The 21657-nt window shown below is 36.5% G+C and overlaps 1 protein-coding gene across 1 annotated transcript in view; it reads right to left on the bottom strand.

Moving 5' to 3' along the window:
* Nucleotides 1-21657, bottom strand: part of TPP1 (tripeptidyl peptidase 1) — a 1081063-nt gene that overhangs the window by 766046 nt on the left and 293360 nt on the right. Inside the window, exon 6 of the mRNA XM_044074266.1 lies at nt 14521-14699. Coding sequence (XP_043930201.1) covers nt 14521-14699 — 179 coding nt within the window. The remainder of the gene's footprint in view (nt 1-14520; nt 14700-21657) is intronic.

Below are 21657 nucleotides of genomic sequence, written 5' to 3'. Positions count from 1 at the left end.
CCCAAATTCCAGATTATCTTTCCTCCTACAGTTTCTCTGTTTTTAATATTTCTTCATTTCTTTAAAATCTTGAGTCTTTTAATATAATTACATCTACATTCCATGTATTACACCGCTCCAAAATCCCTGTTTTTCTTACGATATTCTTAATACTATTCACATTTACAGAAAGCACTCTAAAATTTTCACTTCCCCTTTTCCTTTGATTAAAGGTTTCACATGTTTACAGCTAACTACTAACTGTACTAATCTAATCCTAGCCAATTTAACTCACAAAGGTGAGAATCAAACACTGTACCTTGTGTCAGTGACTTAAATACCTTAACCATTATACCAACCCCCTAACCATTTGGTGTATATATTCTTTTTGATATATTTACTTTATTTTACTTTGTTTATTTTGTACTTGCCCCTTTAGATTTTCTTTTTCTGTCTTTTATCCTTTTATCAACAGAGATCTTTTTTTACTATCTCCCAATTTATGTCTTCATCTTGTATTTCACAGCCTTCTCTTGTTTTCTATTTTTCATATAATTTTTCTTCTATTTCTACTACTTCTAAACTTTCTTCTCTTTGTTCATTTTTTAATTTCTTCCTTCCCTTTCCTTACTCTTGTTTTCATTTTTCAATCCAACCATAAATTTTCAAATTTGTTACATTTCAATTCACACTTTTTTGCATCATGTCATATTTCCTCACAAATGTAACATTTTGTTTTATTAGTAACTTGTCAAATACCCTTATTTTTCACAAAAAAAAAAAAAAAAAACATTTTGGGTTGTCCCCAGTATTTTATGACACCCCTACTCCCCTCCAAATTTATCATGTTTGGTATATGTATATTTTTTTCTTTTTCTGTCTTTAACACAATATTACTATCCCATCTACCAGAACATAAACCCCTTTTATCATAAACTTTTGTAATATCCAGTACTTCTTTACATAAAGCTCTCAAATCTCCTTTCGAAGTCTCTCTTTCCACTTCTGTTTGATATTGTACATGAATTTTCTTTTTTGTTTCCCCTGTTAAATGCTTTTATTACGCAAAGATTCCATGCATTACAGTATATCTTTTTTTCATTTTCTCCAAGAAAATTTCTCAAATACAGTGTCACAAGATGTCTCCCTCTTAATAAGAATAAATACTCTTAACTTATAGGTTCATACTAGGCTATCTGCCCTAGGGCATTTGTAAGCCTAGCCAGAGTGTGTTTGGCTTTCGCCGCCCATTTAAATGAATTTTACTATGCCCTTTTTCGAGGTTTACTGTGCCTCTGTCTAACAGTGAGACAGATGTGATTACCCGGGGTAAACCTACGATCTCCTATCCACTCATCAAGATTCCTCTTGAAGAGAGTCAGTGAGGGACTCTGCCTAACCTGGACTGGGATTTTATTCCAGAGTGAAGGGAGCCTCTGGGTTATGAATCTGTCTCTCCAGCATGTCTTATTTATTTCTGTGCTGAGGTTCAAATCCCTCAAGCGCACAGCTCGATGGGATTTGGATTTTTTGAGGTGCAGCATGTCCATTAATTCCGGGTTGGACATGGCTTTATACGTCAGGCACAGATCGCCTCTAAGCAGGCGGTATGCAACCGAGTAGAGCTGGAGTTTCTTTAACCGGGCAGCATACGGCATCTGTCTGAGCCCTTTGATCCTCTTGGTGAGGTACTTTTGGGGTCTTTATAGTTGCTGCAGGTGTCTGGTAAGGTACATCCCAAAAGGGGCATTGTACTCAATTATGGGCCTGATGAGGGATGAGTAAAGAGGCACAGTGACCTCCCCTGATCTAGATGTGAATCCCTTCATGATTAGGTGGGCTATATAGAATGTTTTTCTAACCACTTTGGCCACGTGGTTGTCAAACGAGAGACTGCTATCAACTTGGGTCCCCAGGTCCCTAATTACTTCTTCCGTACTTAATGGATTACCACCTATGTGGTAATTTGTGGGCACTTTGTTTTTGCCAAAGGGGATGACTATACACTTTTTGGCATTTAGCTTGAGGCCATGGCTCTGGCACCAGTTGTCTGTTTCTATGAGACCCTTTTGGAGGATGCTTGTGTCAGCTGGAGAGTTGATTATGGCACCCAGTTTGCAGTCATCTGCGAACTTGGTCAGCCACAGTCCTTCCGTGTTGGCCTGTACCTCCAAGAAATATATACCGAACAAGAGAGGTTCCAAGACTGAGCCTTATGGGATGCCACTTGTAACTGGCTCCAGCAATTCTAATCATGTGGGTTCTGTCCTTGAGCCAGTTTGCAACCCATCTAGTGAAATAGGGGTTTATATTTAAGCTGGATAGCTTATCTATGATGCCCGAGTGGGGTATTGTATCGAAGGCTTTTGCGAGGTCCAGGTAGGCTGTGTGGACCACCTTCCCCTCGTCAATGGCCTTGGTGACTTTTTCAAACAAATCAATCAGGTTTAAGAGGCAGGATCTGCCCTTAACAAAGCCGAACTGGGTAGGATCCAGTGTCTGTAGGTCCCCAATATCTTTATTTAGGAGTTCCATGATGATCCTTTCCATAGCTTTGCAGACCAAGCTAGTCAGGCTTATGGGGTGATAGTTTCCAGGATCCGTTGAGACACCACCTTTGTGGAGAGGGACCACTGTTGCTGTACGCCACTCTTTGGGTACATATCTTGTAGTAAGGCTGAGACTGAACAGTAGCTTTATGTTTGGGTTCAGCTCATCTTGGAGTTCATGTAGGACGCAGCCCAGGACACCGTCTAGTCCCATTGATGCTGTGTTTTTTGCTTTGGAAAGGGTGGTTCTTACCTGAGCATCTGAGATGTCAGGGGGGCAGCACTCTGCTGGAATAGATATTTGCTCTTTTGGTGGTGGTGGGGGGAGTTTGCACTGAATCTGTCGGCCAGGATGTTGGCAATGTCTGTGGGTTCAGTGTATTGTTTGTCACTTTGGAGTAATTCTGAGCATATCTGGAAATTCCCACCCAGGTTCCTAACATAACTAAAGAAAGCTTTGTGATTATCTTTAGTGTCCTGTGCAATTTTTCTCTCGAAGCTGGCCTTAGATAATTTTATGAGTGCCCGTAGTTTTTTGCTAATACTGATCAGAGATGCCTTCCCTTTTTGAGATTTTGCTCTATCATGTACTAACTTCCTTCTTCTATTGCATAGTTTGTTTACAGCTGGGGTCCACCAGACAGGACGCCTGCCTTTGGGGGATTACACCCAAAGGTGCTAATAAATTGCCCTATACTTCATACCTGTCTATTTCTTTGTCTTCTTTACTTTGAATCCTTACCATGTACTGTACTTATGTTTTTCATTTTCTTCTTCCTTTTTCTTTTCTGCTACTCCCCTTTTGCCTTTTTACTTTTACTGCATATGCTTTCTTTTCCATCTCACCATTATGCTTCAGGATTGTTTCTGCATCCTCCTTTTGTATTTTTCCATAATGTGCCCCCGAAAACTTCAATTTCATTTTTTTGCTCCCAGTGCATCAACATTTTTTTAAGTAAATCATCCTACAACCCTCCCCACTGGAGGGTTGTAATTATATATCCATCATTTGCTGACTCATCTCCAAACAGATTTCTTTGAAACATTTCCTCAGAATCCTGCATGTGTACTCTGGTCTCAGCACTGTCTTTCTCCTCTCACCACTCCATTATCTCCTCCTCTCTCCATCTGCCTCCCCATTTCTCCAAGCTACCTCTGCATCAAGAATGGAAACAGGAAGTGCTTAAGCAAAATGGGTCCCACTTGCAATGATGATGAATACATTTTTTTTTTACTGATATATAAATTACATATTATTTACATATTTACAGTATTTACATTTATTTACAAATTTCCATATATTATAAACTTCAATTTAAGCATTTCCCCCACTCTTATCCACAACCATAACATTATTTTCTCTAGAATCTTTGTTAAAGTCCATTTTTCATTGTATTTGATTTCATTTAGTCTCTCATTCCATATAGTCCATGAAACATAAAACATTACTCTGTCTACTTTCTTCACTTCTTGTTTTCATGCATCATAGTAACCAAATTCTATTACGTCCATACTTATTTACTCAAATTTTAACAAACTTTTCATTCTATTATGTTTACATATTTCTTTCCACAAATTATGAACTATTTCACATTTCAAAAACACGTGCTCAGTAGTCTCAAACTCTCCACATTTATTATATATTCTATCTTGCTTTTTCTTGTACAGCATATTTGGCTTAACCAGCAATTTTCTAATAGACAATCTCCATTAAAATCATTACATTCTTTAATCTTTTTATAGTTATTATATCTCATCATTATGGCTTTTTCTTATCTATTTCTAAATCTTTCGATGTATAATGCAATAAAATGCTTTCATAATATTTAAAGTACCATTCCTTTCTATTTTGTTTCACATATATTCTTTTTTATTCTCCATAACACAATTTTATTTTGGTACTCTCATTTCTTCATTCACAATGATTTTACTTCTTTTTTAATTTTCATTTCTTCCCACAATTCTTTGTAGTTATAATATAGTATCATTTGTATCAAGTTTTTATTTTCCTTCATAATTCATTTTAATACCGTATATAAAATTAAATAATCTGCACATACTATTGGGTTTATTAAACCCAAGCCTTCTTGCTCTTCTTTCATATACAGAATCCCTCTCTTGACTGGATTTAGTCTACAGTCCCATACAAAAGAAAATATAATCATCATTAGTTCCTTTTCATACTTACTAGGAATCATATGGATATTAGCAACATACAGTGCAATGAAAAAGTATTTGCCCCTTCCTGATTTCTTTATTTTTTTGCATGTTTGTTACACTTAAATGTTTCAGATCATCAAACAAATGTAAATATTAGACAAAGATAACCCAAGTAAACACAAAATGCAGTTTTTAAGTGATGATTTTATTTATTAAGGAAAAAAAAAATATCCAAACCTACCGTATTTCTTCGTAAATAAAACCCAACCAGAGAATAAGGCCTAGCATGGTTTTCCAGGGTGGTCATGATACAAGCCCTACCCCAAAAATAAGCCCCAGTTAAGATCGACAACAACACACATGTAGAATTAGAAAATATTATTGACACACGTTGACTGAGGTTATTGTACTCTGCTCGCCATTTTTGGACCATTCTGACACCCAACTTCTTCCCTTTGCAGAAAGTCGTAAGATTCTTTCCCTGGGAGTCCTCCACAATTCTTACTGTAACCCTAATCATCACTCACACTTGACGGTTGAGATCCTTGGCCCATAAACACTGGCAGGTATACCTTGTTCAAAGTACAGACAACACTCGTAAAGTGCGCGCACTTGATAATGAATGGCTGTGGTTGTGCCTTCTTAACCGTCGCCATTTTGTGTTGCCACGCCAGTCTCGTAAGTCTTCAATTAAACCCCCCAGACAAGATGAGTGCAAAAAGAAAGAGCTATTCTGTCGAGTACAAGAAAGGAATTGTTGAGGACTCCCGGGGAAAGAATCTGATGGTTTTCTGCAAAGAGAAGAGTTAGATTTCTGAATGGTCTGAAAATGGCGTGCAGTGTAATGATAACCTCAGTCAACAGGCAGACAAGGGAAATGCTAAGAAGTGCAAATATAGATCAGATCGGCAACATTATTCCCTGAGCTGGAAGACATCATCTGTGAATGGATTGCTAACAGGAGAGCAAAGGCTGTGGTTGTGCGCAGGGCTGATATTCAAGCATTTGCCCTTACAATGGCACCACAGTTAGAAATATCCCCAGAAATATTCAAAGCATCACAACATTGGCTGGATGGCTTCCTTCAGCGATATGAACTGTCTCTAAGAAGATGAACAACACTGTTCAAGCTGGAAGATAATTAAGTTATTAAACGTGCACTTGCGATTAAGTCCTTTGTTGATGGCATCGACTTTTCTAAACATCAACTCTCCAACATGACTGCTATGGATGAAACTGCAGTGTTTATGGGCCCAAGGATCTCAAACAACAATTGATCAAAGGGGTGCCTTGTCAATCTACATTCCCTCCATTGGTTACGAGAGTGCACGTGTGTTACCTGTATTTTGGCAATTCATCTAGGTAGAAAAAAAACCCATCTCTAATCATTAGTAAGGGCAAGAAAGATAAGACTGAATGTGTTTCAGGCATTTACATTCTTGAAACCAAAAAAGCCTGGTGCACACAAGCAGTTATAAGGATGTGGAGTGATGTAATGCTGCCACTTGTTTTGCGAGGTGGCGAAAGAGGTCTGCTAGTCTGGGATTCAGCCAGCACTCACCACACTAAAGACATGAAGATATTCCTTGCACAGAGAAGAATAGATCAAATAATGACTCCTGCAAGAATGACTGCCTATCTCCAGACTCTCTATATTGCAATAAACAAGCCATTCAAGGTCCATTTGTGCATGGAACTCAATGACTACACTGAAAATAGAATGGAGAGAAATCAGCATGGAAACTTTGTGAAGCCTATCCTGCAAGAGGTCGTGACTTGGGTGAAAAATTCATGGGATAAAATCACTGACAGCTGTGTTGCCAGTGCACTACGAGCAGGTTATTTGAACAAGCAGTGCTCATTTGAGGAGAGCTCTATTGCTAGGCATGACAGATTGGGGCCAATGGTTCTACAGGAAATGGAGTCACAAGAAATTCAGGCCAGAATTCGGGGGTTGGAGGCTTATGACAATGTTCTAGAATGGATCGCTTCTGCTTTCAGTTTTATTCCCCTCCCCCAATACACATGAATTGAGATTTTTCTGCACTTTCTGTTAAGCATGAAATATTGCACTGTGAAAGCCTAGGTGTAGATATTCTGAAGTTGAAATGTTTGTTGCACTGTTTATGTAGAATTCTCACACAACTGTTAACGTGTTACCAAATAACAGAAAAGTACCAAATAAATGTCAGTTTGTGTACATGAATAAATGTCAATTTGTGTACATGAATAAATGTCGATTTCTACACATGAATAAATGTCAATTTGTGTACATGAATAAATGTCGATTTTTGTACATGAATAAATGTAGGTTGTTGTACGGGGGGGGGGGTAAATAAGGACTCCCCTTATATTTAGCCCTAATGCATATTTTGGCAGAGGAAAGAGTATACGACCTGGTCTTATTTTTGGGGAAATATGGTACATGGCCCTATGTGAAAAAGTAATTGTCCCCTAAACCTAATAACTGGTTGTGCCACCCTTAGCAGCAACAACTGCAATCAAGCGTTTGCAATAACTGGCAATGAGTCTTTAACATTGCTATTGAGGAATTTTGGCCCACTCTTCTTTGCAGAATTGTTTTAGTTCACCCATATTGGAGGTTTTCCAAGCATGGCCACCTTTTTAAGGTCATGCCACAGCATCTCAATTGGATTCAAGTCCGGACATTGACCACGCCACTCCACAATCTTCATTTTGTTTTTTTTAAGCCATTCAGAGGTGGACTTGCTGGTGTGTTTTGGATCATTGTCCTGCTGCAGAACCCAAGTGTGCTTTAGCTTGAGGTTATGAACTGATGGCCAGGCATTCTCCTTCAGGATTTTTTGGTACAGAGCAGAATTCATGGTTCCCTCAATCACCACAAGTCATCTAGTTCCAGAAGCAGCAAAGCAGCCCAAGACCATCACACTACCACCACCATGTTTGACTGTTGGCATGATGTTCTTTTTCTGAAATGCTGTGTTACTTTTACACCAGATGTAACGGGATGCACACCTCCCAAAAAGTTCAACTTTTGTTTAGTCAGTCCACAGAATATTTTCCCAAAAGGCTTAGGGATCATCAAAATGTTTTTTGGCAAAAGTGAGATGAGCCTTTATGTTCTTTTTGGTCAGCAGTGGTTTTTGCCTTGGAACTCTGCCATGCATGCCATTTTTGCACAGTCTCTGTCTTATGGTTGAGTCATGAACACTGACCTTAACTGAGGCAAGTGAGGCCTGCACTTCTTTAGATGTTGTTCTGGGTTCTTTTGTGACCTCTTGGATGAGTCATCACTGAGCTCTTGGGGTAAGTTTCGTAGGCCAGCCACTCCTGGGAAGGTTCACCATGTTCCATGTTATCTCCATGTTTTCTCCATTTGTAGATAATGGCTCTCACCGTGGTTCATTGGAGTCCCAAAGCTTTAAAAATGGCTTTGTAACCTTTTCCAGACTGACAGATGTAAATTACTTTGTTTCTCATCTGTTTCGGAAATTCTTTAGATTGTGGCATGATGTCTTCCTTTTTGGGATCTTCTGGCTTACTTCACTTTGTCTGAAGGCTCTATTTAAGTGATCTCTTGATTCAACAGGTCTGGCAGTAATCAGGCCTGGGTGTGGTTAGTAAAAATGAACTCAGCTTTTTCCAAAAATGTGATTAGCCACAGTTACTTCATCATTTAACAAGGAGGGCAATTACTTTTTCACATAGGGCCATGTAGATTTGGATAGTTTTTTTCCTAATAAATGAAATCATCACTTAAAAACTGCAATTTGGGTTTACTTAGGTTATCTTTGTCTAATATTTAAATTTGTTTGATGATCTGAAACATTTAAATACGACAAACATGCAAAAAAAAAAAAAAGAAAATCAGGGAGGGGACAAATACCTTTTCATTGCACTGTAAGTAATTTTTCCTATTACCATGGTGTTTAACAAGTGTGCTTTTCTCTATATGAAAATCTTTGTTTGTGTCTTTCGGCTTTTCCCAGTTAGGGGTCGCCACAGCGGAACTCCAGTCCGCTAATGATTGGCAGTTGATTTTTACGTACCGGCTTGCCAGGCCTGACGCACAACCTTCAACGATGCGCCCATTCACGCATGTCTCCACGCAGAAGATGCTCTAGCTGAGAATCGAACCGGACAGCGTCTTACTGTGAGGCGACAATGCTACCGCAGCACCACCACCGCGGCTCTATATGAAAATCTAGGATTTCCAAAAAAAACAGTCATATCCTTTACTTCTTCGAGAACATTATCCCATTGTTGTTGTCTGTATTCATTCCTTCCAAATATTATTCTTAAATATCTATATATTTTCCATTGAACTCAATACCTCCTATCATACTTTCAAAACCAAATCCTTTACTTTTCTCTATTTATACTTAAACCATTTCTTAAATTTATACGTAATTTTTCATTTAATTCTTCCATCCATGCTTTATTTGTAAAAATTACTGCAATATCTGCATAATTCTGCATTATTGGCAAGTATACTTCCTCCATCATTTTGTATCAACTGCTACTTGACATTTTACTAATTTTCTTCACTATTACATTCATAATTAATAAGAAAATCAGACCACTAGCTGGGCGGCCCTGCTTTATTCCACATTCTATTTTTATTTCTACCCCAATCTAGCCATTTACATTTAGTTTCACATAGTTCCTTGTATAAACAGATTTTATTACTTGCAATATTTTTGCTTACATTATATGCCTGCAAAATTCTCCATAATGACATATTGAATATTATCATGGCTTGCCTTGTATCTCCCATAATAACCTTAAATTCTATATTTTTATTTATGACATCATCAGTTATTTCCCTTATTATCCGTAATAACTGTTGACTTCCTTTTCCTTTTCTTCTGAATACATTTTGTTCATATATTCTATTTAGTTTTTGTAACTTTTTTGTTATTATTCCCATAAAAGTTTTATAATCTGTATTATTCAATGTTATAGGTCTCCAATTTTTTATCTCCTCTTTATTTCCTTTTTAAAATATAAATTGTATAACTCCTGTACGTGTCTCTCGCTTTAATTTCAGTTTCTAACCATTCATTCACAACTTCTATAAAAATTATTTTTTGCCACTCCATTTCTTTATACATATCATATTCAATTCCATCCAGTCCTGTTGCAGAATTCATGTTAATATCTTTTAAAATTTAATTTAATTCTTTCATAGTTATGTTTTATTCTAAATACTCATCTTATGTTATTTCATTTTTCACCTTTATAAATTTGTTCGATGTTTTCTTCTCTAAAAAATAATTCCAATACATATTATTTAATTATTTTGTATATTCCTTCTTGCTGTCTTATTTGTTTACCTTCCTTATTCTTTAATTCTCTTATTGTTTTTCCTTCTTTTATTTCACTCAAATATGGTGCTACCTCTTCTTTCTTTCCTTGTAAACAATATTTTTGTTTATATAACAGGTTAATTTTAATTTGATCGTTTTATATTTTTCTCTTTCTTTTTCATAAAAGGAAAGGATTTTTTCTTCTTTAACGAGTATCTGAATGTTTCTTGACTTAACATCTTGGACCTTATTTTTTCTTTTCTTCCTTATACATTCTAAAACACTTTTTTATATTTCTCTTTAAAATTAAGCCACCAAATAGTCCAATTCTCATAAAACTCTCTCATACTCATATGATTTTTCCATAATTCCATAAGTTCTTTTTTTCTCTTCTAAATGTAATTCCTTTTCATTAATTCTCTTTATTCCTTTTCTTATTTTATATATTCTTTATTTTCCTGTACTTTAACCCATATAGCTACATGGTCTGAAAATCCAACATACTTAATTCCCTTTTTTAACTTTTAAACTATTACATACTAAAAATTCTCAATTTCTGTCCTAATTTTTTGTAGGTCTAGTGGTTATTCTTCCATACACTTAACTTTCCACTTCCCAACATTTCTTTAACCATTTTAACATCACAAACTCTTTAACTACAATTAAAATCACCCACCACTATAATGTCCATATTTACACAAACATATTCAAGAATATTTTAAAACATCATTTCTCTCTCTCTTTTGTTACATATGCATATAAAGCTATAATTATATACACATATTTTTACATCTGAAGTCTATTACCATAATTTGTCCTAGTTTGACTATGGTTACATCCAATATTTTAATGCCTTCTTGACATAATATACATATGTCCCAGCATATTTCATTCCCCATGTTCCAAACTACTGCACCATTCCACACTTTGTCAGTTTGTGTTCTTTCTTCCTCTGTTAATAATCTGATATATTCTAAAACAATATTATGTGCATCTACTGCAGCACACCATTGTAATATACCTATTCTCCTCTTAAGATTTTTCATACTGTTCACATTAACAGCTAATATTTTCAGCTTTTAAGAACAGTCAGTATAGTATAATAAAAATTGTATCCCTTTCCTTTCTTATTTTCTCCAAGCACTATATATTTTTTAATTTTCTTTTCCCTTCTTTAACTCTCTTCCCTATCAAATTATCTTTATTTCTTACCGTATGCCAGTCAGCTTCTTTCTCACTTGTCTCCTGTATTTTTTTTCCTTGTTACTTTCTTTAACTTCATGTACAACCTCTATCAGTCACATCTTTTTGTACATTTTCTTGTATAACACATTATTCTCTCTCTCCTGAATAACTTAATTTTCTTGCACATTCATTTCATATTCTAGCCATGAATGAACAGCATTGCCACATTTTTTACAATTTAAAATCACATTTTTTGCATTATGTCCTGTTTTGCCACATAAATAACATCTTTTTTATCACATTCATTGATTAAATGATAATTTTTTTCCACAAAAATAACAAGTCTTTGGTTGACCCCTGTATTTCACAAACCCCCTATCACCATGAACATTAAATAATACTAGGTACATGCATGACATTATCAATTTCTATTTTCAGTATTACTTCACATTCCTATCTCCCAGTCAACAGTTATCTTTCATTATATTTTTTTTTGTAGAGTCCATTACTTCTTTACATACAGTTAAATGTCCTTTCATTTCTTTTGCTTCAACTTCAGTCCTAAATTGGATCATTATTTTGTTTGCCTGTAAAAAGCTTGCACCACATATTCTGACCACAGATATATATTTTTCTTTTGTTCATATTCATTCAAAAATGTTTCCATGGCCTACCTAGTCTCAAATACCAAGTCACAAAAAAGTCTCTTTATTAATTAAAATAAATGCTCTTACCTCTTTTGCTTTGACACCCACAGGTGCTATGACAGAGTCCCAAACCTCATACCTGTCCAAACATTCTTCTTTTTTACTGCACAAATGTACTATATACTTCTTTTTGTTTCTTTTATTCTTTCTTCTTTGTTTCTTATCCAACAGTTTGTGCATAATTTTTAGTCTCTGGAACTTTTTCTGGCACAGTCTCTTCTCATTTTTCTTCTATTTTTCCATGATGTCACTCCATGAAATTGCTGCTCCATTTTCTGGCTCACATTGGTATACCATTTCTTCCAAATAATCATCCCACACCCCCCCCCCCCCGATTGGAGGACTGTAATTATGCATTTTTCAGAAATAACTGTCTCTCTTTTAAACAATCTCCTCTGAAAGTTTTCCCCCAAATCCATCTCTGTTTCAGCTACAATCTCCTTTTCCTTCACAATCTCCTTTTCATTCAATGTTTCTGTTTTTTCTGCACTCATATCATCAGAAAAAAACCTTCTGGTAGTGATTCTACCATTTCAACTACATTTTCAGCAACTTTCATTCCTGTTTCAGCAAAAGCTGAATCAGCCATGTTTTCTCCCACTTTCTCTGGGCTGCTTCCTCACCTGGAACAGGAAAGGAAGTCTGTTGTGTCACACACAAATGCTACCCCCTACTATCAAGAGTAGGGAAAGTTCCCTGGTCCTCTAGCCAAATTTCCTCTAGCAGTATAAATACCACTTCAGGTCTCCCATCAAAACAGGATGCTAGCCTAGTGGGACTAACCAGGTCAACAATGGCTACATAAAAATAAATAAAATAGAACTATATACTAAGTGGAACCAACACAAGAAATCATTCTGACACTGTCTGGAGAACAAGGGCAGCATAATATAAAATACAAGTCTAAGTCCACAAAAAATTATACATGTCGCAATAGACAGATTCTGCAAATGAAGTGAACATATCAAGCAAATATTACTTGTGTGATCAGAATCAGTTACTTGCCATTTTTTCCAGAATACGATGTCCATAACTTACCATGGTGAGGTAAAGTGCAGAAGCAAATATTGATCACTCTTGAAAATAGATCAATTTGTGGATATCATGCCAGTACTTCATGTTCCCGAAAAGTAGCTGCCATTACCTAACCACAATTATGTTTTCACTCATTTCCTGTAATACTCAAAAGTACCAGTCAGGATGATGCTCCCCCTCCTATTTTCTTACTTCAGTTATACAGCTCCTGAGCGCATCTTAATGTTCAAAGTGTCAACACAATGCATTTGCCTTTGTCCTCTCTCTTATGCCCCCAACATGATTAGAAGCTGTCTAAAGAGTTTAGCCTTACAAGAGAGCTGGTGAGGGCTGTCCACTTTAATCATCACTCTTTGCTTCATATAAAGAGACATTAGTCAGGGACATAAGACGATCAAACATAATTGGAAAAAAATGGAAAAATGCTAATGAGAAAATAGCAATTTTTTTATGATGACACAATATTATATTTTACTAATCCTGCATTCAATATAAAAATTATATTTAATAAAATGAAACACGATTCTGTGGTGGTACTGCGGTAGCATTGTTACCTTACAGCAAGAGGTTCTCCCGTTCAATCCTCGGCTTGGCTTGGGAGTGCCTTCTGTGTGGAGTCTGCATCCTCCGCGCAGTTGGGTAGCATTCGAAAGACATGTGTGTGTAAATGGGCATGCCTTAGTTGGAGATTGGGTGTCGAGCTGGCACCTCGGCGTTTCGTAAAAATCTACTGTCAATCATTAGCAGACCAGAGTTCCACTGTAGTGACCCCTTACCGGGAAAAAGCCAAAAGACAAACAACATTTAATAAACTGAAATACTATTAAAGCAAGATATAAAGTAAATGATGCAAAAACTATCGTATTGAATCATCCCCAAAAACACATATCTTGGTACAGAGCTTTCCCTTTTTGTGGAGTCATCCTATAATGACCCTCCTTTCAGTGGAGTCATTACAGGATGAGCTACTTGGGGATTTGGTTGAAATGGGTTGTTCAGCAAGCAGCTAAGGAAATGTGGAAAGAAATCACTCAAAAGATTATAGGCAAGAGAAGACTATGAAGGCTGTTATTTATGGACGTCAATAAGATGCAAGTCATTATGATCTTTTTGGCCCTGCTGGTTGTTTATGTAGATCAGGCTTAAATGTATTAATTGAGAGACCAGATATGGTAGAATATAAAAGAAGAAATTAATAAGCTTGTTTGGGACAACAAAAATAATATAGTCATTAATGATCTCAGATTAGATTGTGTGTAGGTAATTTGTGTGCTTAACCCTTTCTTTTAATTGAGCAATGATAAATCAAACATAAGATTAAGACTGGAAAAAGTACTTACCAGGGTACTTCAATAAGCTTTTAACAGCTGGACTTAGAGCTCATTTCCAATTCTGCATATACATACATACATATATCCATGAAGGTAAATTTCATATTTTTAGGTTCAAAAACTATGGTATCTCTAATCTACATACACATAAACCTTGTGCTAGCTATCATCCTACATAAGCCTCTATGTCTAAAATGGCTACCACTTTAAAATTTAAAAAAAAATCACTAATCCGAAGAACTGCACACAAACAGCTAAGTAAAGTAAAATGACAATACAGTACCTGTGCACAAGCTTGAGTATTGTTTGGAAAAGTCCCAATATCATGGGCTGTTAGATTGTATCTCTCTCTGATAACACTAGGAGTAACGCCAAGATGAAATCCCACAGGCCTCTGGTCATGGTTTGCCCATGTCTTGCTTACAACCTTCTGGTAAGCAGGGAACCTATGCACACCTCCAACTGGGTAAAAGGAAACAAGTGAAATACTTTACACCTTACTGTGAATGACATGCAGGTATATTAAAGAAATTCATACATACATTTGTTTGTTTTCTGCTCTGTGTTCATCTGCAATGAACAAAAACAGTATACAGAATGTAATTAGTGGACTACCAACACCATAAAGTAGAACAAAGTGCATCTTTATTAATCAGAAAACTCTAGCAAGCAGCAAGGTTTCATTGGGGTTACAGTACTACACTCGCAGTTACTGCAGAAGTCAAACCTTGTATTACCAAAGTCACCATTTATCTAAGTAGGTTGTGGGCTAAATTCAAATATTTTTGTGTCTGTAATCCAGACTTAAATCCAGACATGTATGTTCTGCTTAACAACTGTGCTTTATGGACAGGTAGCCATAACATGAGCATTGTGTTTCTTGGAACTGCTTTTCTTTGTCTATGGAAAGCACGATTACACAATTATTTATTTTCCTTGCTGTGCAAAAGCACTGTTTAACCATTAGGTAACGTCTGTATAATCCATAGTATAAACTTGATATAGAACTGAACCTGAATATATGCATTGTTAACACTCTGGATGGAACACTGCCACCAGTATTTTGAAAAATGTACCAGTATGACACTGACTTTAGAGAGAGTCATACTAAACTCTGACAAACTCAGATCTGATCACTAGTCGTATATCTACAGACAGTATGATTTCTGGAAGCTACTTCAACAGCCTTACTCTTCCCTGGGCCAGACATACAAAATATTCACACTTCTTACTGGCCTCACTAAGTGACACTGAAGAAGTAAGAATGTAGCAAATCATGGCATTCTGTAATATAGTTGCATTTAACAGAAAATGTTATACTCCTATGGTTAACATGAGTTCTGAATTATCACTGGCCATCTGCCTTTGTCTTTCTTCTTATCTCAGCTAAAATTTAGTACTTCTCGTCATTAAAATGAAATTTGAAGGCACATGAGATAAAATGGAGTACAGACAAGATAGTTGTCATGTCAGCAAATGGGGGAAATCAGAAAAAGCTGAAACGTGAGCTAAAAGGGAAAATAATGAACAGCTTCAGATATCTGGGAGGGATATTTGAGGAGAAGAGAAGTCTGAAACACAAGATTAAAGCTAGAATCAGAGGAACTGCAGCCAACTGGCAGAGTGTCAGGGCTAGTGTGTGACAGAAGAATGCCTAAAAATATGACAACAAAGGTGTACAAAAGTGTTGCGTCCAGTACTTCTGTACTGTGCAGAAACCTGGGCATTGAAAGCAGAGCAGCTGAGAATGGTACAGGTGATAGAGATGAAGTGACGGGGATGGGTAGCATGATGCACATTGTACAACAGTCAAATAAATTACGACATCAGAGCAGAAGCCAAAGTAGATCCAGCTGCAGAGAAGGTCAGTCAGAACAAATTACAATTCGCAAAAAAAGCAGAAGATGATTTGGGAAATGCAAGAAGAAAGCTAGAAGAAACAATGACAAAGTAAAGAGATGGTTTGCATGACAGAAGATTGGCATCAGTCAGGCAAGAATGTTGAAGAAATTAAGAGAGTTGGCATGAATCGACACAGGTGGTGACAGCTGACAAACCATATAGAAAATGGGGAAAAAGGAAGTTGATGATGGAAAGACACAGTTCTTTAGAAGAGTTTATACCTTCTTTATGATGTATGATATTCCTTGAAAAGGTTTCAACCACTCACTCCCTTGTTATAGAATTTTCAGTTTATAGGCTGTGTCATTTTGTTACTATTTCTACCATTCTAGTTTGTTGTGTAGTTATTTTTAAATTAATAATGATAATAACAGTTACACATATGAAACCAACTTATGTTGTTTCCTGATTTGTTGTGTAACAATTTGGTAGATGCAGCTTTACATTTTGACTTATATTTTATTTTTATGTCTGATATTTACTGCTTGTTGGAAGAAAGGACTATTTTCTAGTCAGAAACACTCTAGCCCTCTCAAGGGGTGTAGCTAGTTATAACAATGTATGACTGTGAGTGATACTGAGCATAAGCTATTGCTGATGTAAAGAACATCCGGCATTTTACAGTAACTGGCAATGTAGATCAGAATAAATACTTTATGAACTACTTAATATTTATTTCCATATTGTCACACAATTTGATAAAGAGCTTAACAGAACCATCACTGATTGTTTTAATTTATTTGATTTCTTAGGTTACTGATTTTTGTGGTATGGTGGGCATTTTTTTTAGCAATCCTTTATTGATACCTTCACTTTTCAGCTATAGTCAAAGTGATATACAATTGCTAACCAAGAAATTATATATAACCAAAAAGTGCAAAAAATGCAATTGTTTCTTCCCCTTTTTCTTATCATTGTTCAGTTTTATACCCATGTCTTCCATATTGACAAAAGACAAGCTTTACTCATAACTATACAGCCAAAAAAAGGAAATCTGAAATCTGATGTTTTCTATTCATGTAACATTTTCCAGCCACTGCTCTCTTTTTCTATGCATCCTCTTACTCCTTAAATAAACCAGTTAAACATATCCCCCAACTCCTTAATATAGATATCTGCTATAGCAAAATTTCAGCTCATCAAGGCATATCATTATTAATAACATTCTTGTAATCTGGGTTACTGGACACATACCTCAAACTCTAATTCCACCTCTTCTAACATGTTTGTCACACAATGCCACAGGTGCCATTTCCTTTACATTTGTTTTCCAGTTCTAATATTCAATGGTGTGAGTTGTGTTTCTCATATCTCTGCCATTATTTCTGTTATGTCTTCCCCATTTGATTTATCTGCTTTCCTTCATTTATGGGTAATAGCTTTTTTAGCTATGAAAGCTATGTGCCCTTGTGCTTTCAAGTCTGTATTCCAATTTAAGAACATCAGTTCCTCTATTCATACATGTGTAGTTACAGACACATGATTTCAGAGTAATGAAAGCCCGCCCTACATTCCTGGGTATAATGTTTATCATGTCTTCAGACCCTCTGGCAATTGTGGAAGAGTATCAGTATTTGTCAAGGACATTGTCATCTCATGACAGATTCCTTGGGACACTGCATGTGAACTAATTGAACTCCAAATTACTCTAAACAAGACTAATTATCACTTCATAGCTAGCTAGAGAACATCCTTTATGCCCCCTTTCTGAGCACAATAGCTATCTTAATGTATTAGCTGAAATCCCCATCAAACCCAAGACCTTTCTACTGAGGGAATTCAACTATCCATCAATAAACAGGCTGACCTGCACTGCCAATGGTCAACATGCCTAGCACTTCCTTGACATTGCAAATGCTAACTTTCTTTTACAAACAGTTAACCATCCTACTAGTGGCCCCAATATTCTGGATCTAGTCCTTGCCGTCTCCATATGCATCATCATGTCTTCTTAAATCAAACCATAATTTAGTGACCTTTTCCTTTAAAACTGGTGGTACTTCCCCTGTACATAGATCTCTGTTTAGGGACTAGCTGAAGCAAATGTACTCCAGTTACCTGTTGACTTAAATAAATTCTGCTGTAATCCTCCTCTGAAGGATCCTATTTCTAAAGCTGCTACCTATGCCTCTATCTTCTACTCCCAGTTAAATAGTTGTATTGATATGGCAGTCCTTATATGCAACAAATATAATGAGAAGTTTAAAAACAATTCCCTGTGGTGGGATACCCATGTAAATAATTTATGCATAAGAGAAAAACTGCTTAATGCTTATAATAGATCTTATTCTACCTACCTTAAGAACACACTTAAGCAAAGAAAGAGCTTAAGAGAACTATTAGTAAGCTCAAACCTGAGTATGAACTTAAAATAGCCACTAAAACTAAAAATAACTTCAAATCTTCCTTTAAATATATCGGGAAGTTAATAACTAATATCCAACAGTGTTATGAGCTAGTCCACAATAATACTACACTTTCTGACCAAAAGGAAATAGCTAATATACTAGCTAACACATTTAGTGTAAATTTTACTCTGACAGTTATGGCTATCCTACAGGTTCTACAATCCAAGCTACCCCTTTAATTACTATGGAACAAGTCCTCTCAGCAATTTCAAAAGCTAAGAATACTTCCTCTATGGGCCCTTAAACATACCTGACTACCTGATTATCAGTGCCAAATATGGCCTTTTTTGGACCCCTACTTAACTTCTTTAATCTGAGCCCCTCCACTGGTTGCATTCCTGAAGCCTGGAAAACAGCCACTGTAATGTCATTACATAAGGGTGACCCAATCCCAGACCCTAGAACTCATTAGTCTCATTAGCCTCATATGTAAAACTATGGAGCTCATTATATCAGACTTCATTAATATGGATATTGAAAATCTCTCAACTCTGTTCCCTCATAAATCTGGATTTATTAAAGGAAGGTCATGCCTCATTAACCTCATTAATTTATTTGAAAAAGTAACTGAAGCAGTAAATAGAAGTTATACAAAGCATACAGCATAGCTACACCTGGCCAAGGCCTTTGACACTATTCCCCATGCAGGCATTATTGACAGACTTGTAAATCTGAATATAAATCCTTATATTGTGCAAAGAATAGACAACTGGTTCTCTGACAAAATCCATGTGGTTAGAGTACCAGGTGCCACTTCTAAAAACAAAAAAAGTTGCCAGTGGTGTATAACAGGGCTCAATTTTGGGCACTTTCCAAATTGGCATAAATTTCACAGATCTTCAGGCCAGCACTTCTGGCCTATGCTTAACAAAGTTCGCAGATGACTGTGGATTGGCCGTTGCTATTCAATCTTCAACTGACTCACCCAAAGTTATTGCTATCCCACAGGTTCTACAGTCCAAGCCACCTCCTTTAATTATATGGAACAAGTCCTCTCAGCACTTTCAAAAACTAAGAATACTTTATCCATGGGCCCCTACAACATACCAGGCTACCTGATTATCAGTACTCTAGCACTACTTAGATCATGTTAACAATTGGTACAAGGATAATGGTCTCAAATTAAATGTAAAAAAATGTAACATAGGTCATTTTGGTAAACAAAACAGTTTCACTTACCACATAGGAGATACACCCCTCCAATCAGACACTGTCATAAGGTTTCTAAGTACTCTTGTTGATAATTCCTTATCATCTGACCATCATGTCTCCACAGTAATTCGGACAATCTTATCTGGCACATCTATTTCCCAACAGCATCTCCACTACATGCAAAGTCTTAATTCCCCTTTATTCATATCTTATCATATCCATTACTGAATATAATGAACCTTTTGACATGTATTTATCTAAACATGTCACAAAAGTTGAGAGACCTCAGGGATTCATAACAAAAAAGATCAGTTGCCTGACAAATCTTAGTTCTCAGGAGAAAAATCAGCCCTTTCTCTCTCTGTGCTCAGTATCTTACAAACTCCTTTGTGGAATCTATGTCTAGCATTTCATGTCATGAAAGGTTCCAACCCTATTTGATCTCCTATCCCTTCGCAGAACAAATGATGCAAGAAATACTTTGTTAAAGGAACTAAACCTTCAGCAGCAGATAAGACACATTGGTGTGAAAGATTCATATCCCAACGTATCCATTACCACTGAAACAAACTTCCACTACATGTCAAGGAGAGTAGCACCATTGCCACTTTCTAGGTAAATCTAGATAACTGGAATGGCAGCCTCAAATCCACTGCTGGTCTATCTTGTCTTCCCCTCTTTGAGGCTAGAGGGAAATTTTGAATAGGGTTTTTTGGCTACGTATGAAATTGTCTATAGACTGATTGCCTAGTACTTACCTATAGAAACCTAAATCTCCCTTATGTGAGCAATACAGAAGCACAGGAGGAGTTATGGTCTTTGAAGTAAGTTTTTGAAAGCACACCTACAACAAAAAGAATGCCGGATAACAAGAGGAAAATAGACAAGAAATAATCCATTTTGAGAAAAAAAAAGGGAAAGAAATAATCCACTTTGAAGCCCACAGAGGGCCTTCCAAGGGAGTGGATACAGGTCATAAAGACAATGTATAAAGGAACAACAGCAAGAGTGAAGATAAGGGCAAGATTGTCAAAGAAAGTAACAACTGGAAGGGGTCAAGATAGGGATGGCTCTCTCTTGCCACTACTATTTGCAACAATTACCAAACCATTAGCCAAAATGATCAGAAGATTACAAATAAAAAGATAATGTTGCATGTTGGAGAAGCTATTAAAGCCATTATATGTTTTAGAAGTAAAAGGGGGCCATGTCAGGGTCTTAATGTCTAAAAAGTACACAGGTCAGTCACAGCTCTGTAAAGTGATTGTGCTCTTAAAGTATTATTATAATGCAGTTGTCTCCATAGATAAACTGCATATCTCTCAGTACCCTTAAAAGGATAGTGGTCTGTCAGTTCACACATGCTGCTGTATATTCCCAGTGCAGCCATGTGAAGATATACAAGATGTAACATCCCACCACCTAGATCTGCAAGACTATTGCTTTCTGTGGAAGGGTGGGCTCCGGGCTGGCAACTTGACATTGTAAAACTCCACTGCCAATCATTCTGAGGACCACTGTTTTGCTGTGGTGACCCCTAATGGGAAAAGTCAAAAGAAGAAGAAGTAGGGAAGAACCTTGAAGATGGTTTTACTATATGCAGATTATGTGTTGTTAGCCATGACTAAATATGAGACAAAATGGGTAGTATGAGTGGACATCTTGAAGAAATTTGGAGAGGAGTCAGGTTATAAAAAAAAAGAAAAACACAGCCAGTTGAAGTGAACGGGGAGAGAAAAAAAGTGGCAATGGAAGAAATGGAAATGATGTAGAAGAAGGAAATTAAATACTTAGGAATAAGGGGAAAGGATGTGGAAGACTGAAACTGAATATTTAGGAATATGGTTTCTATACACCACAGAAAAGACCCCTTAATACTACAGATGAGAAAATATATGACAAAATCAGGACACAATTACAAATATGGAAAAACATAAAAGTGGATACAGACCAAAGAA

Source organism: Protopterus annectens, chromosome 6.part0 (genome assembly GCF_019279795.1).
Source record: "Protopterus annectens isolate FY-2018-M chromosome 6.part0, PAN1.0, whole genome shotgun sequence".
Lineage (NCBI taxonomy): Eukaryota > Metazoa > Chordata > Ceratodontiformes > Protopteridae > Protopterus > Protopterus annectens.
The sequence above is the reverse complement of the archived record's forward strand: the minus strand, read 5'-3'. Positions and strand labels throughout refer to the sequence as shown.